The sequence below is a fragment of the Chiloscyllium plagiosum genome, chromosome 19 (genome assembly GCF_004010195.1).
Source record: "Chiloscyllium plagiosum isolate BGI_BamShark_2017 chromosome 19, ASM401019v2, whole genome shotgun sequence".
NCBI classification, from domain to species: Eukaryota; Metazoa; Chordata; class Chondrichthyes; order Orectolobiformes; family Hemiscylliidae; genus Chiloscyllium; species Chiloscyllium plagiosum.
This window is the reverse complement of record NC_057728.1, coordinates 49,695,462-49,716,760: the sequence shown is the minus strand read 5'-3', so window position 1 is coordinate 49,716,760 and position 21,299 is coordinate 49,695,462. Positions and strand designations below refer to the sequence as shown.

General features: G+C 43.2%; 1 protein-coding gene across 3 annotated transcripts in view; it reads right to left on the bottom strand.

Annotated features, from left to right (window-relative positions):
• utp20 (UTP20 small subunit processome component) overlaps positions 1–21,299 on the bottom strand; it is a 111,418-nt gene that overhangs the window by 13,302 nt on the left and 76,817 nt on the right. Inside the window, exons 41-54 of one of the 3 annotated variants that reach the window (XM_043709793.1) lie at positions 20,993–21,270; positions 20,533–20,672; positions 19,815–19,971; positions 18,859–18,957; positions 17,837–18,004; positions 16,006–16,172; positions 14,991–15,138; positions 11,609–11,725; positions 9,612–9,782; positions 5,408–5,539; positions 3,688–3,798; positions 3,052–3,131; positions 2,001–2,070; positions 515–697 (exon numbers count right to left, since the gene is read on the bottom strand). In XM_043709793.1, the coding sequence (XP_043565728.1) occupies positions 515–697; positions 2,001–2,070; positions 3,052–3,131; positions 3,688–3,798; positions 5,408–5,539; positions 9,612–9,782; positions 11,609–11,725; positions 14,991–15,138; positions 16,006–16,172; positions 17,837–18,004; positions 18,859–18,957; positions 19,815–19,971; positions 20,533–20,672; positions 20,993–21,270 (2,021 nt within the window). The remainder of the gene's footprint in view (positions 1–514; positions 698–2,000; positions 2,071–3,051; positions 3,132–3,687; positions 3,799–5,407; positions 5,540–9,611; positions 9,783–11,608; positions 11,726–14,990; positions 15,139–16,005; positions 16,173–17,836; positions 18,005–18,858; positions 18,958–19,814; positions 19,972–20,532; positions 20,673–20,992; positions 21,271–21,299) is intronic. The other 2 variants (XM_043709794.1, XM_043709795.1) reach the window with 2 other exon arrangements.

Here is a 21,299-nt window from a genome sequence, read left to right as displayed (position 1 = left end):
GAGGCCACTTTGGAATACAGTTCGAGTTGCCGTGCTATAGGAAGGATATTATTAAATTGGAATGGATACAAAGATTTACATGGATGTTCCTAGGACTGGAGGGTTTGAGTTATATGGAGGGGCTGGATAGGCTGGGGCTTTTTTCCCCTGGCGCAGAGGAAGATTGAGGGGTGACCATATTGAATTTATAAAATCATGAGGGGCATAGGTAAGGCAAACAACAAAGGGCTTTTCCTGAGGTAGGGGAAGTTCAAAATTAGAAAGCATAATTTTAAGTTGAGAGGGGCAACTTTTTCACACAGAGGGTGGTGCGTATATGCCAGAGGAAGTGGTTGATGCAGGTATAGTTTCAACATCTAAAAGACATTTGGAGAGGCATATGAATAGGAAAGGTTTTGAGGGATATGAGCCAAACATCACCTCAGCTCTGAATAAATTTAAGAACTCTCTTCCAAGGGAAGTGAATCCCAAACATTAATGATCCTCCCAAACTGCTGCAGACCCAAGCCCCAACCTTTTCACTTTGGAACCACGTCAAGACCAACGAAAACATCAGGTCCTTGTGCTTCTCGTCCACCTTGCTCAACAACGACTGAGCTACCAGAGCTGCCATCTTCTTGCAGCTCGGTGAATCATCATTCACAATCATCAGAGTGACAGGGATGAAGAAAAGGGCATAATACTGATGAAGCAGACCCTGCCGACAGACACAAAGACATTCAGAAACACGTTAGATGTGGATTTAATAAAACAAAGAACCGCCGATGCTCGAGCTCTCAAACAAAATACAGAAATAGCTGGAGAAACTCAGCAGGTCTGGCAGCATCTGTGGTAAGAAAGCAGAATTAGCATTTTGAGCCAAGTGACTCCATCAGAAGAATGTACCTCATATAACTCCAATACCTCGTGCAGCTCAGTATCAGATATTGCCTGATGAGGAGTTAGAGTACTTGGAATATTAACCTCGCTTTCACCTCACATATGCTGCCAGATTTGCTGAGTTTCTCCAGCTATTTCTGGTTTTGTTACAATGCTCAAGATGCAACAAAATCAGTTTTGAGTTGAAAAGCTGTGAAAAATCCTCTCAGAGTTGGGAACATCAAGGAGGAGATTTAATCAGAGTTCAGAGAGATTCATCAGATTTGGAACAGGTTATTCGATCCAACAGTGACAATCTTCAACAGTAAGTGTCCCCCTGACCCTCTTCATCTTGCCTTGTCAGCGTATCCCTATATCTCCTTCCCCCTTGTGTTTCAACTGGCTTTGCCTTCATTTTATCTTTTGATATTCACCACAACCACTTCTTAGATTAGATTAGATTCCCTACAGTATGGAAACAGGCCCTTCCGCCCAACAAGTCCACACCAACCATGTGCAGAGTAACCCACCCAGACCCATTCCCCTACCCTGTATTTACCCCTGATTAATGCACCTAACACCATGGGCAATTTAGCATGGCCAACTCACCTGACTTGCACATCTTTGGATTGTGGGAGGAAACTGGAGCACCCGGAGGAAACTCACGCAGACATGGGGAGAATATGCCAACTCCACACAGACAATCGCCCAACACGGGAATCGAACCCGGGTCCCTGGCGCTGTGAGGCAGCAGTGCTAACCACAGAGCCACAGTGCCGCAGTGATCAGAAGTTTCACATTTTCATCTTATGACTGAAGGGGTTCCTCCTGAATTCTTCACTGGGTTTATTGGAATGGTCAACACATGCTGAATAATCCGGAATGTGCCAATAGCTACACTAAGAACCAATTTAACATGGCTCATTCAGGTTCACAAGAAATGACACAAATTGATATACAAGGACCCATTCTCTGTAACTAAAAGGAATGGGTTCACATCTTGGTCTTTTTTGAGCTTGGGAAGCCTACAGTATCCCATTGCTTTCAATTTAGCAACATCTCAGTCCTTCAGAGTTTATTTGCCAACTAATCAGCACACAACGCCAGGTATAAAGTATATGTTTAATATCTTATGAACCAACCTGTGGAAAGGATTGAAAGATATAAGCTAGCATTTCCAATGCAGATTCTCTTCCAATATCATGTTCATAGCTAAACACAGGACAGAAGCAAAAGATTTTTTAAAACATTAATACAGTTTTCATTCACTATTATTTTACAAGGTGCTTTCTCTTAAATTATTATATCCGGATTTCTCCAAGCCAACCACCATGTATGGCCATTCTGTTTTTAGTGTACACAGAGAGTGGATTGAATAGAGAAGCACTGCCCCGCTCAGTGAACGCACAATTACTTCCTTAATGAATCTGCTCGGATCTTTCGTAGCACACCTCTGGATAGGTGGAACCTGAACCAGGATGTAGCTAGAAGGTAGGGACACTACCACTGCATCACAAGACTCTCAAGAAAGATACACATCGGCACTGCAGTAAAACCTGCTGTAATCTCAGCAGCCAATTCACAACAAGTAACAATAAGACCAAAAGTTTAATTCGTTTCCATGTCATTGTGACTAAAATATTATCTTAGGATCTTTAACACAAACTCAAGAGAATAGGCAGGGCTTCATTTTGTGATCTCATCAAAAAACAGTCCTTCAGACAATGCAGCACTCCCTCAGTACTAATCCTCTGACAGTGTGGCACTCCCTCAGCACCGACTGTCCGACAGTGCAGTGCTCCCTCAGTACTGACCCTTGGACAGTGCAGTGCTCCCTCAGTACTGACCTCAGACAGTGTGGCACTCCCTCAGTACTGACCCTCAGACAGTGCAGCGCTCTCTCAGTACTGACCCTCTGACAGTGTGGCACTCCCTCAGTACTGACCCTCTGACTAAGCTGGTTCCATTCCCATGCCCTGCAAGTGTTTAATACTCCAGTCTGGCCACTTTGATCGTATGTTCCAAGTCTGTGGAATGAGACTTGTATTTACAAGCTTATGCATTAACCACTGAGCCACAATTCAACAATCCCTGGACTGGGATCCCATCCTCATGGATCTGTTGCAATGGACTCCATTCTTTCAAGAAACAAATTTATGAGGAAATACCAGTCCCAGATGAAACATGACTTACGAAAGCTGTGCCACAATGAACTCAAGGTGAGACTTCAGTTTACTTCCCAGGGGATAATCCAGAACAAACTTCAAATAAACCTGACACAAAGAAACAAACAGATAAAATGATTACAACAGAATGGGGGCACTGAATATACTAAAAAAAACATTTATGCAGAAACAAATTTGAGACACAGAAAAACAAAGGCTAAGGCACACACATAGATGCATGCCCACACATATAATAAAACCAACCATATCTTCACTTCCCCGATACACACACACACCTGCATGCATACACTGACACACTCACACTTGTACACTGAGCACTCGTCAAGAACACCAACATACACTTGCATGGGTACCACACCGTATGTCAGAGTCTACAAGAGAACCAGTCATAGAAACTGATCACTCTGATTGGTCAATAATTCTATTCTCGTTGCTTCATGTGATGACCAAAATTTTGGAAGGTGAACAACTTTGATCTTGCTTTGACTTGGAAGTCCCAGGTGCACAGATACAGAATCCCAACACATTAAAAAGCACTTGGGTTCATAGGAATGACAAGCGCAACGGATTGAGATCTACAGCACATGCCGTAGTAAAGGATGGAGAAACTCCGAACCTTGCAGTGCTGGGGTTTGACACTGACCTGACGACACTGCACTCGGACCTGGTCACTCTGTCCAGTCACAGCAAGTTTGGCCACTTTCTGCATCACTTCGTCCATCTCTGGAACAAGCAGCTTTCTTGAGAGAATTGCCTGTGAGGATAAAAAGCAGCAGGCAATGTCTGAACCACAAAAACTGAATGAAGGGGCTTGAAACATGTATCATGACTTTTAAGGGGCAGAAGGGACTTCCCAGAGTACTTGGGAAACTGGAGGTGTTGAGATGATCACAGAGGCTGCGGCTTTGCCGAGTCTGAAGGAAGGATAAGGGGGAACTGGGCAATAAGGGTTTGAAGTTGGATTGTCATGTTGCCATAGCAAATGCAGTACCAAGGCATTAATCTGCTAATCCAGCAGCCCTCACATGGATGGGTTTGGATGGATCCACAATTTAAATTGAAAACATTGCACAGTAGTGAAATACCAACCTCTGACAAAAGAAAAGGGAGATGGGAGCCGAATCAGCAACTTTTAAAAGGCAATCAGATCTCAGCTCGAAAGGCAAAACATACGGGGCTAAATTAGAGACAAGGGCAGGGTGTGTAGGACTAAATGGAAAACTCTTTCAATTAGGCAGCACAGGCATTATTGGCCAAATGGCCTCCTTCAGTACTGTCCCATATCCTGAGGCTCCATGGGATAGCCAGAGACTGAGAGACATGGCATTTGGATGTAGTCTTACTTTAAACATTCCTTTCTCACAAAAAGTCACCTTTAAGGGAAGGCATTGAGTCCAATTCAACAAGCGGTGCCTAGGGAGACCACATTCTAAACTCTGAGGGAGGGAGAAGGGGAAGGGAGGGAGGGAGGGAGAGGGAGGGGAAAGGGGAGAGGATGGAGGGATGGAGGGAGAGAGGGAGAGAGAAGAGAGGGAGAGATTGGTTTCCTCTCATTTTCATCCTTCACATCACATGTCTCAATCCACTTGCTTCTTACGCTTCAAAAAAATCCAACTCAAACCTACCCTTGCTCACATTCCAGGGTTTATCTTCCCTGAATGCTTTCAACACATTCCTGAATTGAAAAATTCCTTTCCTCATTTTCAAATCCTAATGCCTCGGTCCTACCCTAATCTCTAAATCTTCTTCAGCTCCAGTTGAAGATGGTCCTCTTGACTTGCCCAATTTCACTGGCTCCTTCACTGGCACTGTGCCCTCAGTTGCCCAGACACGGAGCTCTAGAACTTCCTCCTCTCTTTCCATCCTGAAACTGTTCCTTAAAACCTTTATTTCCAATACCTCAAGTGGCTCAGTATCATATTTTGCCTGATTATTCTCATGGGATGTGTGTTGGGGTATTTAATTCATTCTTTTATAGGATGCGCAGCATTCGCTGCCCATCTCTAAGTGCCCTTGAACTGAGTGTCTTGCTCAGCCATTTCAGAGGCCAGTCAAGAGTCAATTTGAACTGCTGTGGATCTGGAGTCATATGTAGACCAGACCAGGTAAGAATGGCAGATTTCCTTCTCTGAACACTTTGGCTTTTGTGACAACCAATGGTAGCTTTGTGATCACTGTTATGAAGACTGGTTATTGCTTCCAGATTTGATTAATTAATTGAATTTAAATTCTACCAGCTGAGGAGTGGGATTTGAATTCTCATCTTGGATTACGGGTCCAATAGCATTACTACTCTTTATCATCTCTCCAACTGGCTTCAAGATGCTATAAAAACTCAGGTAGCTGTTGCCTCCTTTACTCACTTTCAGAAGACCAAATGCTGTTGCCTGACGTGATGAGTCATAAATATCTTCCTCAGCATATCCCAACAGAATCTGCAACTGTTTGCCAGTTATCATGTGTCCTGTCATGTTCCTCACGAGGATAGTAATTGACTGTGGAATGATTGAAAACAAAATATTAATACAATCCACCATCGTAATCGCAGATGACAGACTGGGAAAGGGTGCAAACTACTTCCCATCATCAATGATATTGATATTAAAGACTTATAAACCATCAATCTCACTATCTATTTCGTTTGATTCAATACTTACTGTTATTTTAAGAGAACAATTCTTTAAATGGATGCACCCAATCAGCAACACACACAGAGACTGTACCAGAGCCAGAGCTGGGGCCACAGAGAAACCTACTGAACCAGGACATTGCAGTAAAGGCTGATGTGAACTCACTCACTTGAGCCTGCAAGCAGCTAATCAGAGTCCAGAGCAACTTTCTTTGGCCTCTGCAAATCACACTGGCATCAACATGCCCACTCTGTGTGCTGTAGGCCACATTCAGAGAAATTGACACAAGTTGGCATCGGGATGACCTTTCAATCCACTGGGTGTCTGTCACAACAGTAGCTCTTCACCTGGACCATGGACATTAACTCTCTGTCCTGCATGTTTCCCATATCTTTGAGAAATATTTAATAACTTCTTATTTTAAGTGGCATTCCGGTCTGTGTTGCATTGCCCCCTGGTGGTAAGACACCAACCATTCTGATCATCTTTGAAAACATAATTACTGCAGATGCTGGAATCTGTACTGAAAACAACAAATGCTGGAGATCACAGTGAGTCAGACAACATCCATGGACGGAGCAAGCGAACATTTGGAGTCTAAATGACTCTTCATCAGATCAGGATGGTGAGTGGTTTGGAGTGGCACTTGCATGTGGTGGTGTTCCCTTCTATCTGCTGCCCTTTTCCTTCCAGATAGCCGATGTCACAGGCATGGGAGATAGTGTCGGAGAAGCCTTGGTGAGTTACTGAGGTGCATATTGTAGATGGTAGACACTGCTGCTAGTGTCTCTCGCTGGTGGAAGGGATACTTTGTCCTGGATGGATGTATAGTTTTCTAGACTCGAAACATTAGCTTGCTCTCTCTCCATGGATACTGTCTAACTCACTGTGATCTCCAGCATTCTTTCAATCTCTGAAAACAAGTTCGATTTCTGACTGAGAACTGTCAGTTATTATTGCCAACGCACTAACTATTGTGGAAGTAAGTTTCTACCAGACGTCCCACAAAATCCATCACATTGAAAACCTCCCTTCAACCTTCTCTGTCACAGAGTATGAGCTGGATGCACTGCTTGTCACAGGGTTATTGGGATAGAGTTCAAGATTTTGACCCAGCGACACTGAAATAACAAAGACACATTTCCAAGTCAGGACGATGAGTGGCTTAGAGGGTAACTTGCCGAAGGTAGTGTTCCCATGTATCTGCTGCTCTTTATCCTCTTGGTGATAGAGGTCATGAGTCTGGATGATGCTGCTGAAGGAGCAATGGTTCATTTCAGCAACACAGCTATGAAATGATAGACTCTGCTGCCAGAATGCACCTGCAATGGAGGAAGTGACTGGTAAAGGTGAAGGGTGTGATACCAATCAAGCAGGCTGCTTTGTCTTTGATAATGTTGACAGGCTTTTGAGTGTTGTTGGAGCTGCATTCATCCAGACAAATTGGGATTATTCCATCACGCTCCTGACTTCTGACTTAGAGAGAGTGGACTGGAGGCCTGTGACCAGTAGTGTGCCACAAAGATCGGTGCTGGGTCCATTGTTTTTCGTCATTTATATAAATTATTTGGATGTGAATGTAGGAGGTACAGTTAGTAAGTTTGCAGATGACACCAAAATTGGAGGTGCAGCGGATACCAAAGAAAGTTACCTCAGATTACAACAGGATCTTGGTCAGATGGGCCAATGGGCTGAGGAGTGGCAGATGAAGTTTAATTTAGATAAATGTGAAGTGCTACATTTTGGAAACGCAAATCAAAACAGGACTTATACACTAAATGGTAAGGGAATGTTGCTGAACAAAGAGACCTTGGAGTGCAGGTTCATAGTTCCTTGAAAGTGGAGGCTCAGGCAGATAGGATAGTGAAGGTGGCGTTTGGGGTGCTTTCCTTTACTGGTCAGAGTATTGAGTACAGGAGTTGGGAGGTCATGTTGCAGCTGTACATGACATTGGTTAGGCCACTTTTGGAATATTGTGTACAATTCTGGTCTCCCCCCTGCTGAAAGAATATTGTGAAACTTGAAAGGGTTCAGAAAAGATTTACAAGGATGTTGCCAGCTTTGGAGGATTTGAGCTACAGGGAGAGGCTAAAAGGGCTGGGGCTGTTTTCCCTGGAGTGATAGAGGCTGAGGGGTCATCTTATAGTGGTTTATAAAATCATGAGGGGCATGGATAGACCAAGTCTTTTCCTTTCTGGGATGGGGGAGCCCAGAACTAGAGGGCATAGGTTTAGGGTCAGAGGGGAAAAATCTAAAAAGGACCTGAGGGGCAACTCTTTCATGCAGAGGGTGCTGCATGTTTGGAATGAGCTGCTAAAGGAAGTGGTGGCGACTGGTACAATTAAAACACCCACCTGGATGGGTATATGAATAGGAAGGGTTTAGAGGGATATGGGCCAAGTGCTGGCAAAAGGGACTAGATTAGGTTAGGATATCTGGTTGGCATGGACTAGTCAGACTGAAGGATCTGTTTTTGGGCTGTACATCTCTAAGACTATGACTCTATGGCAGGCTCTGGGGAGTTAGGAGGTAGGGGCCTAGGTTGGCTTTGCAGAGGTATGGAAATGGGTTCAATCATCACACCTTATAAACTGTCAGTTTGATGAAGAGATCAATCAAGGTGAGGTGTGGTCCTTGAAGTCACCAGGTAGAGGTGGACAATTATCACCATCAGCAGCTAGTGAAACAATCCTGCTCAGCTGGCTGATGGAGTATCTCATCCACGAGCACGAGACAATAGCAGCAGTGTGCAACATCTACAATATGCACCTCAGCAATGCACCAAGGTCCCTCCAACAGGACCTTCCGTGCCTGTGACCTGACTATCTAGAAGAACAAGGGCAGCAGAGAGCAACACCACCACCTGCAAGAGTCCCTCCAAGCCACTCACCATCCTGACCTGAAAATATATTGCTGCTCCTCGAGTGTCAGTGGATCAAAATCCTGAAGCTAGTGCCATTATGGGTCTACCTTACACCACTTGGACTCAGCATTTTTACAAGCAGTCAAGATTAGAGTGGTGTGGGAAATGCACAGCAGATCAGGTAGCATCCAAGGAGCAGGAAAATCGACGTTTCAGGCAGGAGCCCTTCATCAGAATTCACGGCAATTTTCCTGCTCCTCGAATGCTGCCTGACCTGCTGTGCTTTTCCAGCACCACTCTAATCTAGACTCTAATCTTCAGCATCTGCAGCACCCACTTTCGCCCATTTTAAGAAAGCAGCTCACTACTGCCGTCTTGAGGGCAACTAAGGATGGGCCATGAATGCTGAACAATGAGTGAATAAATAAATTTCAGCACAAAAAAAAATTACATTCAATCCTCATAAAATACTGCATAGGTATCACCAAGACTGGATTCCAGACTTTAGAAAGTACGACAAGCATACTTGACATAAAAAGGTATTTTAACTGAGATAATTCAGTCACACGGGGGAGATGGGAAAAGCAAGGATTGTTCTCCTTAGTTAGAAGTCACACAACACCAGGTTATAGTCCAACAGGTTTATTTGAAATCACAAGCTTTCAGAGCACTGCTCCTTTGTCAGGTGAAGGAGCAACACTTCGAAAGCTTGCGATTTCAAATAAACCTGTTAGACCATAACTTGGTGTCATGCGACCTCTGACTTTGTCCAACCCGGTCCACATGTTCTCCTTCAAACGGAGAAGCTCAGGAGATCCAACAGTAATGATCCATCAATGAGGTGTTTGATGAAATCAACTAGGAGGAGATGAAGGGCTGATAAAGGGTTTCTCCTGCCCCTCGGATGCTGCCTGACCAGCTGTGCTTTACCAGCACCACACTCTTCAACTCTGATCTCTAGATCAGCAGTCCTCACTTTCTCTTGGGAGAAGGGTATTCCAATGGCTGCAGGATAATAACTTAAAATGACTGGCACAACCACCGGAAGGTGATGTTAATGATTTAAACTGTTACCTTGAAACAATTCACCACCAGGTGGAAGTTGTCTCCCCTCCCTGCTCCAGCCCTCGCATAATCCTTCAGTAACACAAAAAGTTGCTGGGTCAGCTGATCAGCCAGGGTTTCCATGGACGCCAATGGGAATTTCAATATCCAGGTGAGGCACTGCAAGGCAGAAATGATCACCTGTAGACAAAAAGAAGAGACACCTCAGCAATTAATGTTCATGCAGAAACCCCAACAACATATGCAACACCACACCCAGCGCACTGAATGTGCGAGCAATAATGTCAATTTCACTGATGGAACCTTAGTAAACCATGCCTATCCTGTCCACATTATTACAATGCTGGAAGGAAATATCAAATTACCTTTTTCAAGTGATTTCCAGCTGAGATGCACTTTTAGGATATGAATGTGTCTTCCTATAAACAAAGTGTTAACTCTGCTGTGTAAAGACTTTAGAGGGCCTTTCATTACTGAACTTTACAACTAATGAACCATGTTTGATGTGTTAAAGGAGGAAACATGTGAACCAGTTCACACACAGATAACTCCCATAAACAGCAATGCAACGTGTGATCATACAATTGGCTTTAGGGTGATGGTGGATGAGGGGTGCACCAGCAAGAACTTATCTGGCTCTTCTTTGAGATAATGCTGTTTGATCCCTTTGCATTCACCCGGGAGGGGAGAGAGAAAGCCAACACCTCTGACAGTGCAGCAGTCTTTCAGTACTGCCATCAGGATCAGTCAGCATAAATCTGTGTTCTTATAAAATCTACACATGAATGTTCTGCTGAATGAAAAATACTTATCAAACAGAGGAAATAAACAATACAGAAACAGATCACTTCAGCTGATTTCTTCTTCTTACAGGTCTGCAGTGGAGAGCAGAGACTGGGTGTCAATGAAGGTTCTGACGGCTGGTGTCCTTCTCACCACCAGCCAAGCAACGCCTTGGTGCTTGTTGGAAAGTTCTGGCCATGAGGCATTCTGCCAAATAACTCAGACAGTCTGCTCAAGAAACCACCCAACAGGATCAACTCTCTCCAGTATTGGTCTGGAGTATTCTATGCATACCTCCTTTCCCCTTGACTTTCCCACTAGTGTGCAAGAGACTCAAAGAGGGGTTTCACGGCACTCCTTTTTGACTGCCTGAATATTTTCTGGGGTCGTTTCATATTCAGCTTCCATATACTCTTGCCGGCCCGCTGGTCATCCTGTAGGTGACAGTCAGCCAGCAGGAGGCACCAGTTTGACATTGGTATATCTGACCGAGAACACACCGGACACAAACAGGAAATCTATCCTGGAGTGGTTAGGCCCGTCTACCATTGACCAGGTGTATCTACACTGCACTTGGTGCCTTCACCAGAAATCTGGATGTGGCGTCCTGTTTCTCTCGAAGCAGTTGCAGTGGAGGTTGGGGGTTGCTGGGGGGGGGATGAATTGAGTATATCTTCACAATTTAAAAAATTCTGATTTTTACAGATGCTCATGTTTAGCTCTTCTTCAAAATCCTCTTTCTAAATCTTCAATACCTTACTCTCTTTTGTGTCAACTTTGTTTCCCCTCAAACGTATGTTATGTACCTCAACCACTCCCTGGGAGAGAGAGCTCCCAATTGTCACCACTCTCCAAAAACTGAAGAAGTTCCTCATGTATTCCTAACTGGATTTATTGGTGACTATCTTTCTTGACTCTCGATATCATTCTGCCTTAAAATTGAAAAAAATCACCATGCCACACAGAATTTGTGTAATTTTATGCAGGGAAGCTTTTCCTCACTGAAAGGATTTTAAATATTTTTTTAATATTGCAGTCTAAAATATTTAAACCATTATAAAGAAAACCTAAATAATGAGAATTTGAAAAAAAAACTTTCACAGCAAAGTTGCTAGCTGGAACAGTATTACTAGCCCATCTTCAATAACAATAGTCTACTTAGTTTGTCGATTTGAATGTTATACATCAGAACGTAAAGCTGTAAAGATGTAGACGGTGCTCACCTTTACATGCATGGACTGGAGGCAGTCAATCAATAGCTGCACAAATGGGTCAAGCATTCCCAAAATGTGTTCTTCTGAAGAATTCACCTTCGATCTCTTCAAGCTCATATGCAACAACTGGGAGAAGATTAACAAAAAAAAACTTGTGTACAGCTGTTTCATATAAACAAAATGGTAAGCCCATCTTTACACCACAAACACATATGAAAGCACCCAGACTACAAAGATTTCTACAGAACGCAGTGTCTGTTGACAACCACAATGGGCGTGAGACTGGAGTCATGTATTGGCCCATGTGAAATAAGAACAGTGAGTGCACCAGATGGGTAACACTGGAGCCATTGGGTCCATCTCCCCCAACAAGCTGGAAGATTTCAAGGTTGTTTGTGGCCTGGCACCAGTAAAACAATCCAATTTACTGATTTCCATTTTCACACTTCAGCACACCACCCAAGAATTACAATTCCACCCAACAAACGTTAGTCTGCTCAAGCAGCACCCAACTTACAGCTGTTGATGCTGCACTGTGTACCATTGACAGCAAGTACCAGAGCAATCTTCCAAGAATAATTCAATAATCCTTTCAGCATCTGGAATAGGAGGGAGCCGATCAACTCCTGTAGTATAATTCAGGGCTGATCCATATTTCCACTCCATTCACTTGGTGTGATTCCATAATCCTTAAAACCCTTGCCCAACAAAAATCCATAAACTCCAAATTTTTATTTGCATGCCTCCACCATCCTCTGATTTACAATTTGGCTGGAGATTAGTAATTTTTTTTCATATAAAGTATGCAAACCTGTGAGACCTCAGCTACCTACTAAGAAAATAAAGCCACAAGGATCCACTGCTTTGAATGAGCAACAATAAACATTACTAAACAAAGTTAGGAGAGAAACAAAACAATCTACAATGTAAATGCAACTTATACTCTAACGTCCAGAAGTAACAGGAGGTAAGTATGGGCAATGGACTAACAGTGGTCAAACACCCCGCAGAACAGATGAAATAGCCAAGATAGATTCCACAGATTTTTTCAGAAACCCACCTAGTCTGTAGGTCTCCAAATCACATTAAAATTTCAAAAGAAATTTCAATTCTTCACCACCAAAAGTTTATCTAAATTCAGAACTTCATTGAAAGCCACTCCGTCGTGGACTGCTTCAATACTTGTTCATGTTCTGGTACATCAAGCTCCTTTCCTGGGTCAACCAAGATTCTGGATTCTTCAAACTGCACTCTTAGGCACAATTCCAGATTGTCTGCAGACAGGTCGTTGCCAATAAGACTGTAATCCCCATGGGATTCTCAAAGTTCCAATCATGCTCAGCTCCCAGGACTTTTCAAGTCCCAGCCATAACACTTAGTAGCAACTAATGACTCCTAGAGCTTTACTGAGTCCTAATTCTTCAGCGCCTACTTACAGCAGCGCCCTTTTTAGGATAGAGGCGTGACTCTTTGAAGCTGACCATCTAATTCTGCTTCCCCAAGACTCCTCATCAATCCTACCTACACGGAGTTGTCAAATGGATCCTGGGACGTTCTCCTGAACCCTAACTAAACAAAGCCAGTGCCTTTCAATCGCCTTGTCATCAGTACAGCTAACAGCACCATTGTTCCAACATGGAGTCTATTCCATTACTTTTATCCAATTGACTCCAACTATCAGTGACCACAGAATTGTTCTAGGTGACCTATCGAAAATCTCACAACCAGCCCCACCCTTATTCCAAGGAAGTATTGCACGGAGTAATCATAATAACCTGAATGCTCCAATTTCCCCAGCTAACTTCCTGCCAACTGCAGTCAGCCAAGAACGCCAGATCATAAATGGATACAAGCAACCTGGACTTCCTTCACATCAACTACTCTGGCAAATGTGCAATCATCATAACCGACTCAATTTAATCACCCCTGAATTTTCTAAAGCCTAGCATGTACATAGAGTCCTAGTGATGTAGAGCACAGAAAAAGACAATTCAATCCAACTCATCCATGCTGACCAGATATCCTAAATTAATCCAGTCCCATTTAACAGCATTTTGCCCAGATCACTCTAAACCCTTCCTTTCATATATCCATCCAGACACCTTTTAAATGTTGTAGCTATAATACCTCCACCACTTCTTCAGGCAGCTCATTTCATACACACAGTACCCTCTGCATGAAAACATTGCCCATTAGGTCCCTTTTAAATCTTTCCCTTCTCGTCCTAAACTTATGCCGTCTAGTTTTGAATTTCCCTACCCTGGGGAGAAGACAATGGCTATTCAGCCTATCCATACCCCTCAAGATTTTATAAACTTCTACAAGGTCATCCCTCACCCTTCGATGATCCAGGGAAAACAGCCTCAGCCTCTCCCTGTCGCTCAAACCCTCCAACCCTGGCAACATCCTTGTAGACCTTTTCTGAACCCGTTCAAGTTTCACAACATCCTTCCAAAGCAGGGAGACCAGGATTGCATGCAGTATTCCAAAAGTGACCTAACTAATGCCCTGTACAGCTGCAACATGACTTCCCAACTCCTATACTCAATGCACTGACCAATAAAGATAAGCGCACCAAATACCTTCGTCGCTATCCTATCTACCTGCAAGTCCATTTTCAATGAACTATGAACTTGCACTCCAAGGTCTCTTTGTTCTGCAACACTTCCCAGCACTTTACCCTGATATGCCTTTCCAAAATGGAGCATCTCATATTTATCTAAGTTAAACAAGCCTTGCTTCCCAACCACTGCTCTTACATTAATCCTTACGGACTCAGTATAATTCCAAACATTATCCTTTGCCTTTCCAAGTACTCCAGCACCTAAGCCCCATGACCACTACAACATGAAGGATCATCACCACCAAGCCGGACTTGAACATATGCTCTTATTCCTTTGTCCCAGTTGAGTCAAACTTTTGGAAATGTGCTGCCTGACCTCACTGTGTAAACAATATTAGAAGGATTACAATAGCTTGAGAAAGTCTATATCACATCCTCAGAGTAAGTTGGGATAGGCAAAATGTGTGGCCTTGCAATCATTGGCAAATTAAAAAAGCAAAGAGGAATTGTAGGTTTTTCAAAGGCCATTGTGAACGATCATATCCCTAAACACATGTACACCCTGCCCCACTCTCCATCCTGACTTTGAAATAAATCACCTGTCCCTCGGTGACCTTGGGTCAAATCCTGGAACACCATTGTGGGTGAACCCACAGCAAATGGACTCCAACTGTCCAAGAAAGCAGCTCACCACCACCACCACCTTCTCAACAGCAACAAGGGACAGGCAATAAATGGCCCAGTCAGCAACACCTGTAACCCTGTGTCCAAACAGAAAAATAAGGCATTTCAGAAATCAATGAATGAGCAGAAACTCTGATCACTTACCCTCAACCCGGTATTGACCAGAATGTGCATGTTGGTCTTGGTGCTGGTAGCTGCTTTCTCACCCGTACGGCTTGGGGTGGGGGGCAGCAAGAGGCAACTCTGGGGCTTCAGTCCAACACGGGATGCTTCAGGTTTCTTGTGTTGACCTCTTTAAAGTGACAAGTGGCAGCATTATAAAGAAACAGAGAATGCAGCACAGAAACAGGCCATTCGACCGAACAGGCCCGTGCTCCAGATAAGCCTCCTCCCATCTCACCCCATCAGGCACCTTTCTTTCGCCCTCATGCAGTTACTTAACTTCTCTTTAAGGACATCCATGCCATTTACCTCAATCCAGCCCACACAATAGTGCATTCCACATTCCCACCACGAACCACCAACCAACATCTACCAAAACCAGCTGGATAAAACATCGACTCATGAAATACACAGAAGTTCAGGGATGGGTTTAACTAGTGAGTTGTGGGCTGACTGATCATATTCTGGTTAACTTTTGCTGCAGTTACAATTTAAGATTGTTGGGTACTGTACAAACGCAGGTCCCCAGCTGCGGCACAGACTAAACCTTGCACTGTCGGTGCTAGCTGAAGAGTGGGAAATCCCCAGGACCCCTAATATTCCAAACCAGGTTTTACGCAGTGATACCGAAAAGCTAACCAAATGTTTAGGAGCAAAAACAATTACTTAGTTCAGAACATTGGTTGCAAAGACTTGAGTAAATAATTCTTCAAAGGTGCAGTGCTACAGGATGGGGGACTAAAAGGAAAGGCTTAACAGAGAAGCCATTCAGAATGTGGAAATCTTTGCCTCAGGGAGTGACTGAGGCAGAGATCATTTGGTCTTGTGAACTGGATAAATAACTGAAACGGGGGAAAGGTACAGAAGCAGAGGGTTAAGTCTTTGATTACTCACAACCAATACCAGATTCTACCTGATCAGTGGAAAATACTGTCTCAATATAAATTTTAATCTGCCGTACTTCAGTAAATAGTAATCCAAATGAATGACTGCTCACTTGGTTCTCTGTGTCATCAATGGCAAGCTCTCTGTCACCAGGCCGTGGCTTAATAAGAGGATGGAGTCAGCCGTCATTTCCTTATTCAGTAACAGACCAGTCACAATGCGACGAAATGCTTCTTGAACCTTGCAAGCTTGCTTAAGGATGGTTATACTCTCTAATATCTGAAAATGTAAAATGGCACTTAACCAGACTGCACCAATAGCAGCTTCCAATTATGTCACATCTACACTGTCATAAAATTCCCCCACGTGCTCCATAGGAACACAGAAAACAATGGAGGACAATTGGAAAACTTGCCTTCATTAGTTGAGGCACAGAATATCAGAGCATGGAGGTACAGCATTAGGTCACTGCTGGAGTACTGCATGCAGTTCTGGTCACTGCATTATAGAGAGGACTTGATTGCACTAGACATTGCACAGGAGATTTCTCGGAATGCTGCCTGCGCTGGAGTGCTGGAGTTATGAGGAAAGACTGGATAGGCTGTGTCTGTTTTCCTTGAAGAAGCAAAAGTTGAGAGGGAATCTGATGGAGGCAAATAAGGTTATGAGGGTGGATAGGAAGGCTTTTTCTTTATTTATAGAGGGGCCAATACCATTGGGGCACAGATTTATGTTAAGAGGTAGAGGTGAAGAGGACAGCTGAGGAGCAAGCTTTTCACCCAATTGGTGGTAACTTGGAAATCACTGTCTGGAAAAGTGGTTGAGTGCCCTATTTAGATAATTACAAGGGGTTGGTTAGCTCAGTTGGCTAGACAGCAGGTTTATGATGCAGAGTGATTGGAACAGCATGGGTTCAATTCCCACTCTGGCTGAGGTTACCACAAAGACCCTCCTTCTCAACCTCTCCCCTTGCCTGAATTCTGCCAGTTCTTAGATTAAACCATTCCCCAGTTGTCTCTCCCTCTAATGAGTGAGCAACCCTATGGTTTGATAGGATGATGATGACTTTACCTTTTAGATATTTAATTACATTGCCATTGGCCCCAGGGTTTTGGAGCAAGAACTGGTAAATGGAATTAATAGATCTTTGTAGACTGGCCAGGACAAGATGGGGCTAATAGCCATCTTCTGTGCTGTAGATGTTTATCATCTATGAAACTAATTTTCTTGGTCTACTGGCAAATCAGTTGGCAGCATCTGTTACCCAATCCTAAGTGCCTTGACAGGGAGTGTCTTTCTCAGACATTTCTGAGGGCCGTTAAGAAACATCCACATTCCTGCGGTTCTGGAGCCACATGTCGGCCAGCCTGGGTAAGGATGTTGCTGTTGAAGACCCACAGTATGCAATCACTTAAACATCACTTAAGCCAACTGTCTCACTTTTTTAAAAAACCCTTGAAAATTTGCTTCTTGTTTCAGTTTTAATAAACTGCATACTAAGTTCATAATTATTTAAAACATCTTTACTGATCCTGAGATATCATTATAAATTTGTTGAATGTCAGATTCTTCCATTATGACAACAAAAATCCATATATTTTTGAAGTATTAAAACTGTTTAACATGTTTACTGACAATCTTTTAGCCATTTTAATCCTACATGGATCTCCCTATCATTTATTTCACTATCTGTAATTGTTTTAAAATAAAAAGGGGTTTTGGTGGCTTGGACTCGCTGGTTTGCTGTGAAAGTCCTTCATTACAATTGGCTGCTTAACCTGCCTCAATGTTGTTGGACACCTGGAGATCTACTTGACTTGGCAGCAGATTCGGAATGGTGCCAGGAAAAAGGGAACACAAGTGCTTTAGAGATTGCTAGGTCTTTGTGGTCAGCTTTCTTGAAAGTTAATGGCACGTATTACTGAATGGGGCATTGACTTCACCTCTTTAAGTGGAAGGATCAGCTTAGTAACTTGTGCCCTTCCCACAAACCGAGCCAGAATCTGATAGGAGTCGTAGCTCTTGCTTGACCTCGCTTCCATCACTTTGCTTATAATTCCTTTCACTTCTTTCTCTTCTGCAATTTCACCAAACAGTTCATGGTTAAAAATCTAGAGAGAGAGAGAGAGAGAGAGAGAAAGAGAATTATTTTGCACTGATAAGTTTGTTACAATTCAGTATAATATTATTTTTAATTAATAGCATCACCAAGAAATAGATAAATATTTCAAGAAACAAGATTCAAAGGACATTGGTGGAAAGGGGTAATGGAGCTTAGAATCAGCACCAGAATAACGAACTGAACACTGTCATCTTATAAAAATAGACTTGTTATAATTAGGACTGATTCTTAAGGAGGAGGTGTACAGTCGGTAGCATTTCACCCAGTTAATAAATTATGGTTCTAGTCCCAGACCAGATATTCGAGCCACGATCAATGCTGAGACTTAGAGGGTTCTTGTGGCACGTTGGTAGCATCCATACCTTTCAGCCAGGAGACCCAGGTTCAAGTCTCACATGCTCCAACATTGTGTCATAACATCTGAGTAGGTTGCTTAGAAAATATCCGAGCTGAGACTTCAGTGCAATTCTGAAGGAGGGTTATACTGCCACCGATTTTCACACAGGGAGTTAAATCGAGGCTCACAATGTGTTCTCAAATAAACATAAAATGATCTATTGCGATAAGCACTAGGGTAATCCCTCCTCCTTACATCCTCGTGAAATATCTACTCCTCAAGCAACACCTAAAAGAGATGATCTAGTCATTAATTACATTATTGTTGCAACTCAATTGAGCACAAACTGGCTACTGCTCTTTGTCTACATTACAACAAAAAGAATTGCTTCACTGCTTCTAAAGCACTTTCCGATATTCGGAGGGTGAAAAGGATGGGTTTTGTTTCCTTCTTTTGTAAACAATGGATCTGTAAATCATTAATCATTTCAGACAGTAAACCCTTACCTCAATGAGAATGTCCACACAAGGGTCCAAATCTCCGCTGTTAAGTCTGGGTACGAGACTCTTCAACAGCATATAGACCGTGTAGGTCAAAACATGAACCTAGCAAGGTGATAAAGAGGTGGCTCAGTGAACAGAAACTACCAGAAGCGTTTTGGAACTGGGAGCACATTATCGTGCAATAGTCAACACAAGTGAGAAGTTTAGTAATGTCAAGCAAAATTTACTATTTTATCATTCTAATTCTTTTCATTTTCAGCATCTTCCAAAGCAGCGATCTCTTCCACATAGAAGGACAAAGGCAGAAGAAACATGGGAACACTATCTGCAAGTTCCCCTGCAAATCATACATCATTCTGACTTGGAATGACATCACTGAGTCATAATCCTGGAACCTTAACAGTACTGTAGGTGTCCCTACACCCCAAAGATCACAGTGGTTCAAACTAAGAGCTCAAGAACACTTTCCCCACAGCAACTGGGGATAGGTATTAATCGCTGGCCTCACCAGTAACATGTACATCCCAATTAAAAGGAAACTTTGCTGTTAATCTTTGGAGAACCACAAACTGAACTTGCCACATTATCTGGGCAGTCGATTCTTACATGTTGACCTGTCACAGTGAGTGGTTGAGCTGGGTGACAGATACATTTAAGGGCAAGCTAGAGAAAAATAAGGGAGAAATGAAAGTAATAATATGGAAGTAGGTTGAGATGAAGAGGTCTGGAAGTGGTTCATGTGTTGCACAAACAGCAGCATAGAGTTGTCACCCTGAATGACCTGTCCTTGGAGTGCAAAAACAAATACTACGTAAGTGGACAACACACAGGATTGGGCATGTAAGTGGCAAGTAACATTCCCACCACACTAATGCCAGGCAATGGCCATCTCCACCAAGAAAAAAATATAACCATTGCCTGGCCTTGATATTCAATGGCATTCAATTGTAGCAAATTACCTGATAGCCCTTGGTTAAAGCTGACTGCATCTCTTTGAGAAGATACAGAAGGTATTCTGGACCCAGAGTCTCAATGATTTTAGTCAGGGTGTTGCGAGCAACATCGCGGATCTCCTGCGCTTGGTTTCTCAACAGCATACAGACTTTGATGAGGATGCTGCGAACAGGATACAAGAAAGATGTGTGTTAATGTAGCTCCTTTCATGACCTCCTGATGCTTCAATATCCTTTCCAGTCAATGAGACTTAGTTACTGCTATTGCATAGGAAAAATTAGCTGCCAATTTACACACTATATGCTCAAACAAACAAAAGTATTATAACAGTTTTTTTTGTGAACGGGTCATGGGTAAATATAGTCAGGACTTTGGGAATAGTTCTTGAGGTTTTATTCAAAATTGTACCACAGGATCTTCACATCTGACTGAGGGGCTAGACTAGGTTTTAGTTTCACGTGTCACCTGGACAATGTACCTCTGACAGCACAGCACCTACTGCACTGGAGTGTCAGGGGATGAGTTTACACCCAAATCCCAGACTAGGACTTGAACATTGTGAATCAGAAGTGAGAATGCTACCAACTGAGACACGGCTGACTCAAGACAGAGAGGAAAAACAAACCCATAAAATGCAGAAATAACCACTTTACTGAATAGACAAGACCCCTCGTAATCCCACAGTGAATACAACGGTTCTCAGTCACTGCTGTACTGCAATACCTTGGTAAATTGGAGTCCATGGTTTCCTTGGGAAGAGTCTGCATCAGTTTAACCATCGTAAAAGCCAGCGGAATACGCACCAACTCCTCATCATTGACTATTTTTGATCTCACCAACTTGTGTTGCTCATCTCTTTGCACCTGTTTACAATGAAATAAACTCGAGTGATGGAGGAGTTAGGTGGAGGGGGCTCGAGGGAGAGGGGCAAGAATGAGTGGGAATGAGATAGATAGTGTAGAGGGGGGAGAGAAAGCAGGGAAAGAGAGATATTAATGACAACAGGAGAAGAGGGGTGAGGGTAGGTTTAGGAAAAACAGAGAGGGAATGAAAAGGGGGCTTGGAATGAGGAGAGGGGAGAAGGACAGAGACAAGTGAGAAAGGGGAAAAGTTAGACAGTGACACGTAGAGATGGGTAAAGAGTGAGAGAATGCAAGTTTATCGGAGGGTTTCACCTACAGACCTTTGCAGTTAAGCATTTCTGCAGCTTAGGCAGGATGCTGTTGGTGACAGTCATTTGGATGTGTTCAATCAGATTTTGCAGCTCCTTGTTGTTTTTGGGTTCAGGGGTCACAGGCTTCTTCATCTGCTTCACTGGGACATCTTCTCCCATTGTACCTTCATCACACACTGTGTTACCTTCATTTAATGTTTCTGCAGATTCTTCCTTCTCTTCATCGACATCACCTTCCAATTCCATGGCTTCAGCCACATTTTCCTCATCTCCTTTCTCCATATCTACTGGATACAGTGAGATTATCAATGGTCAA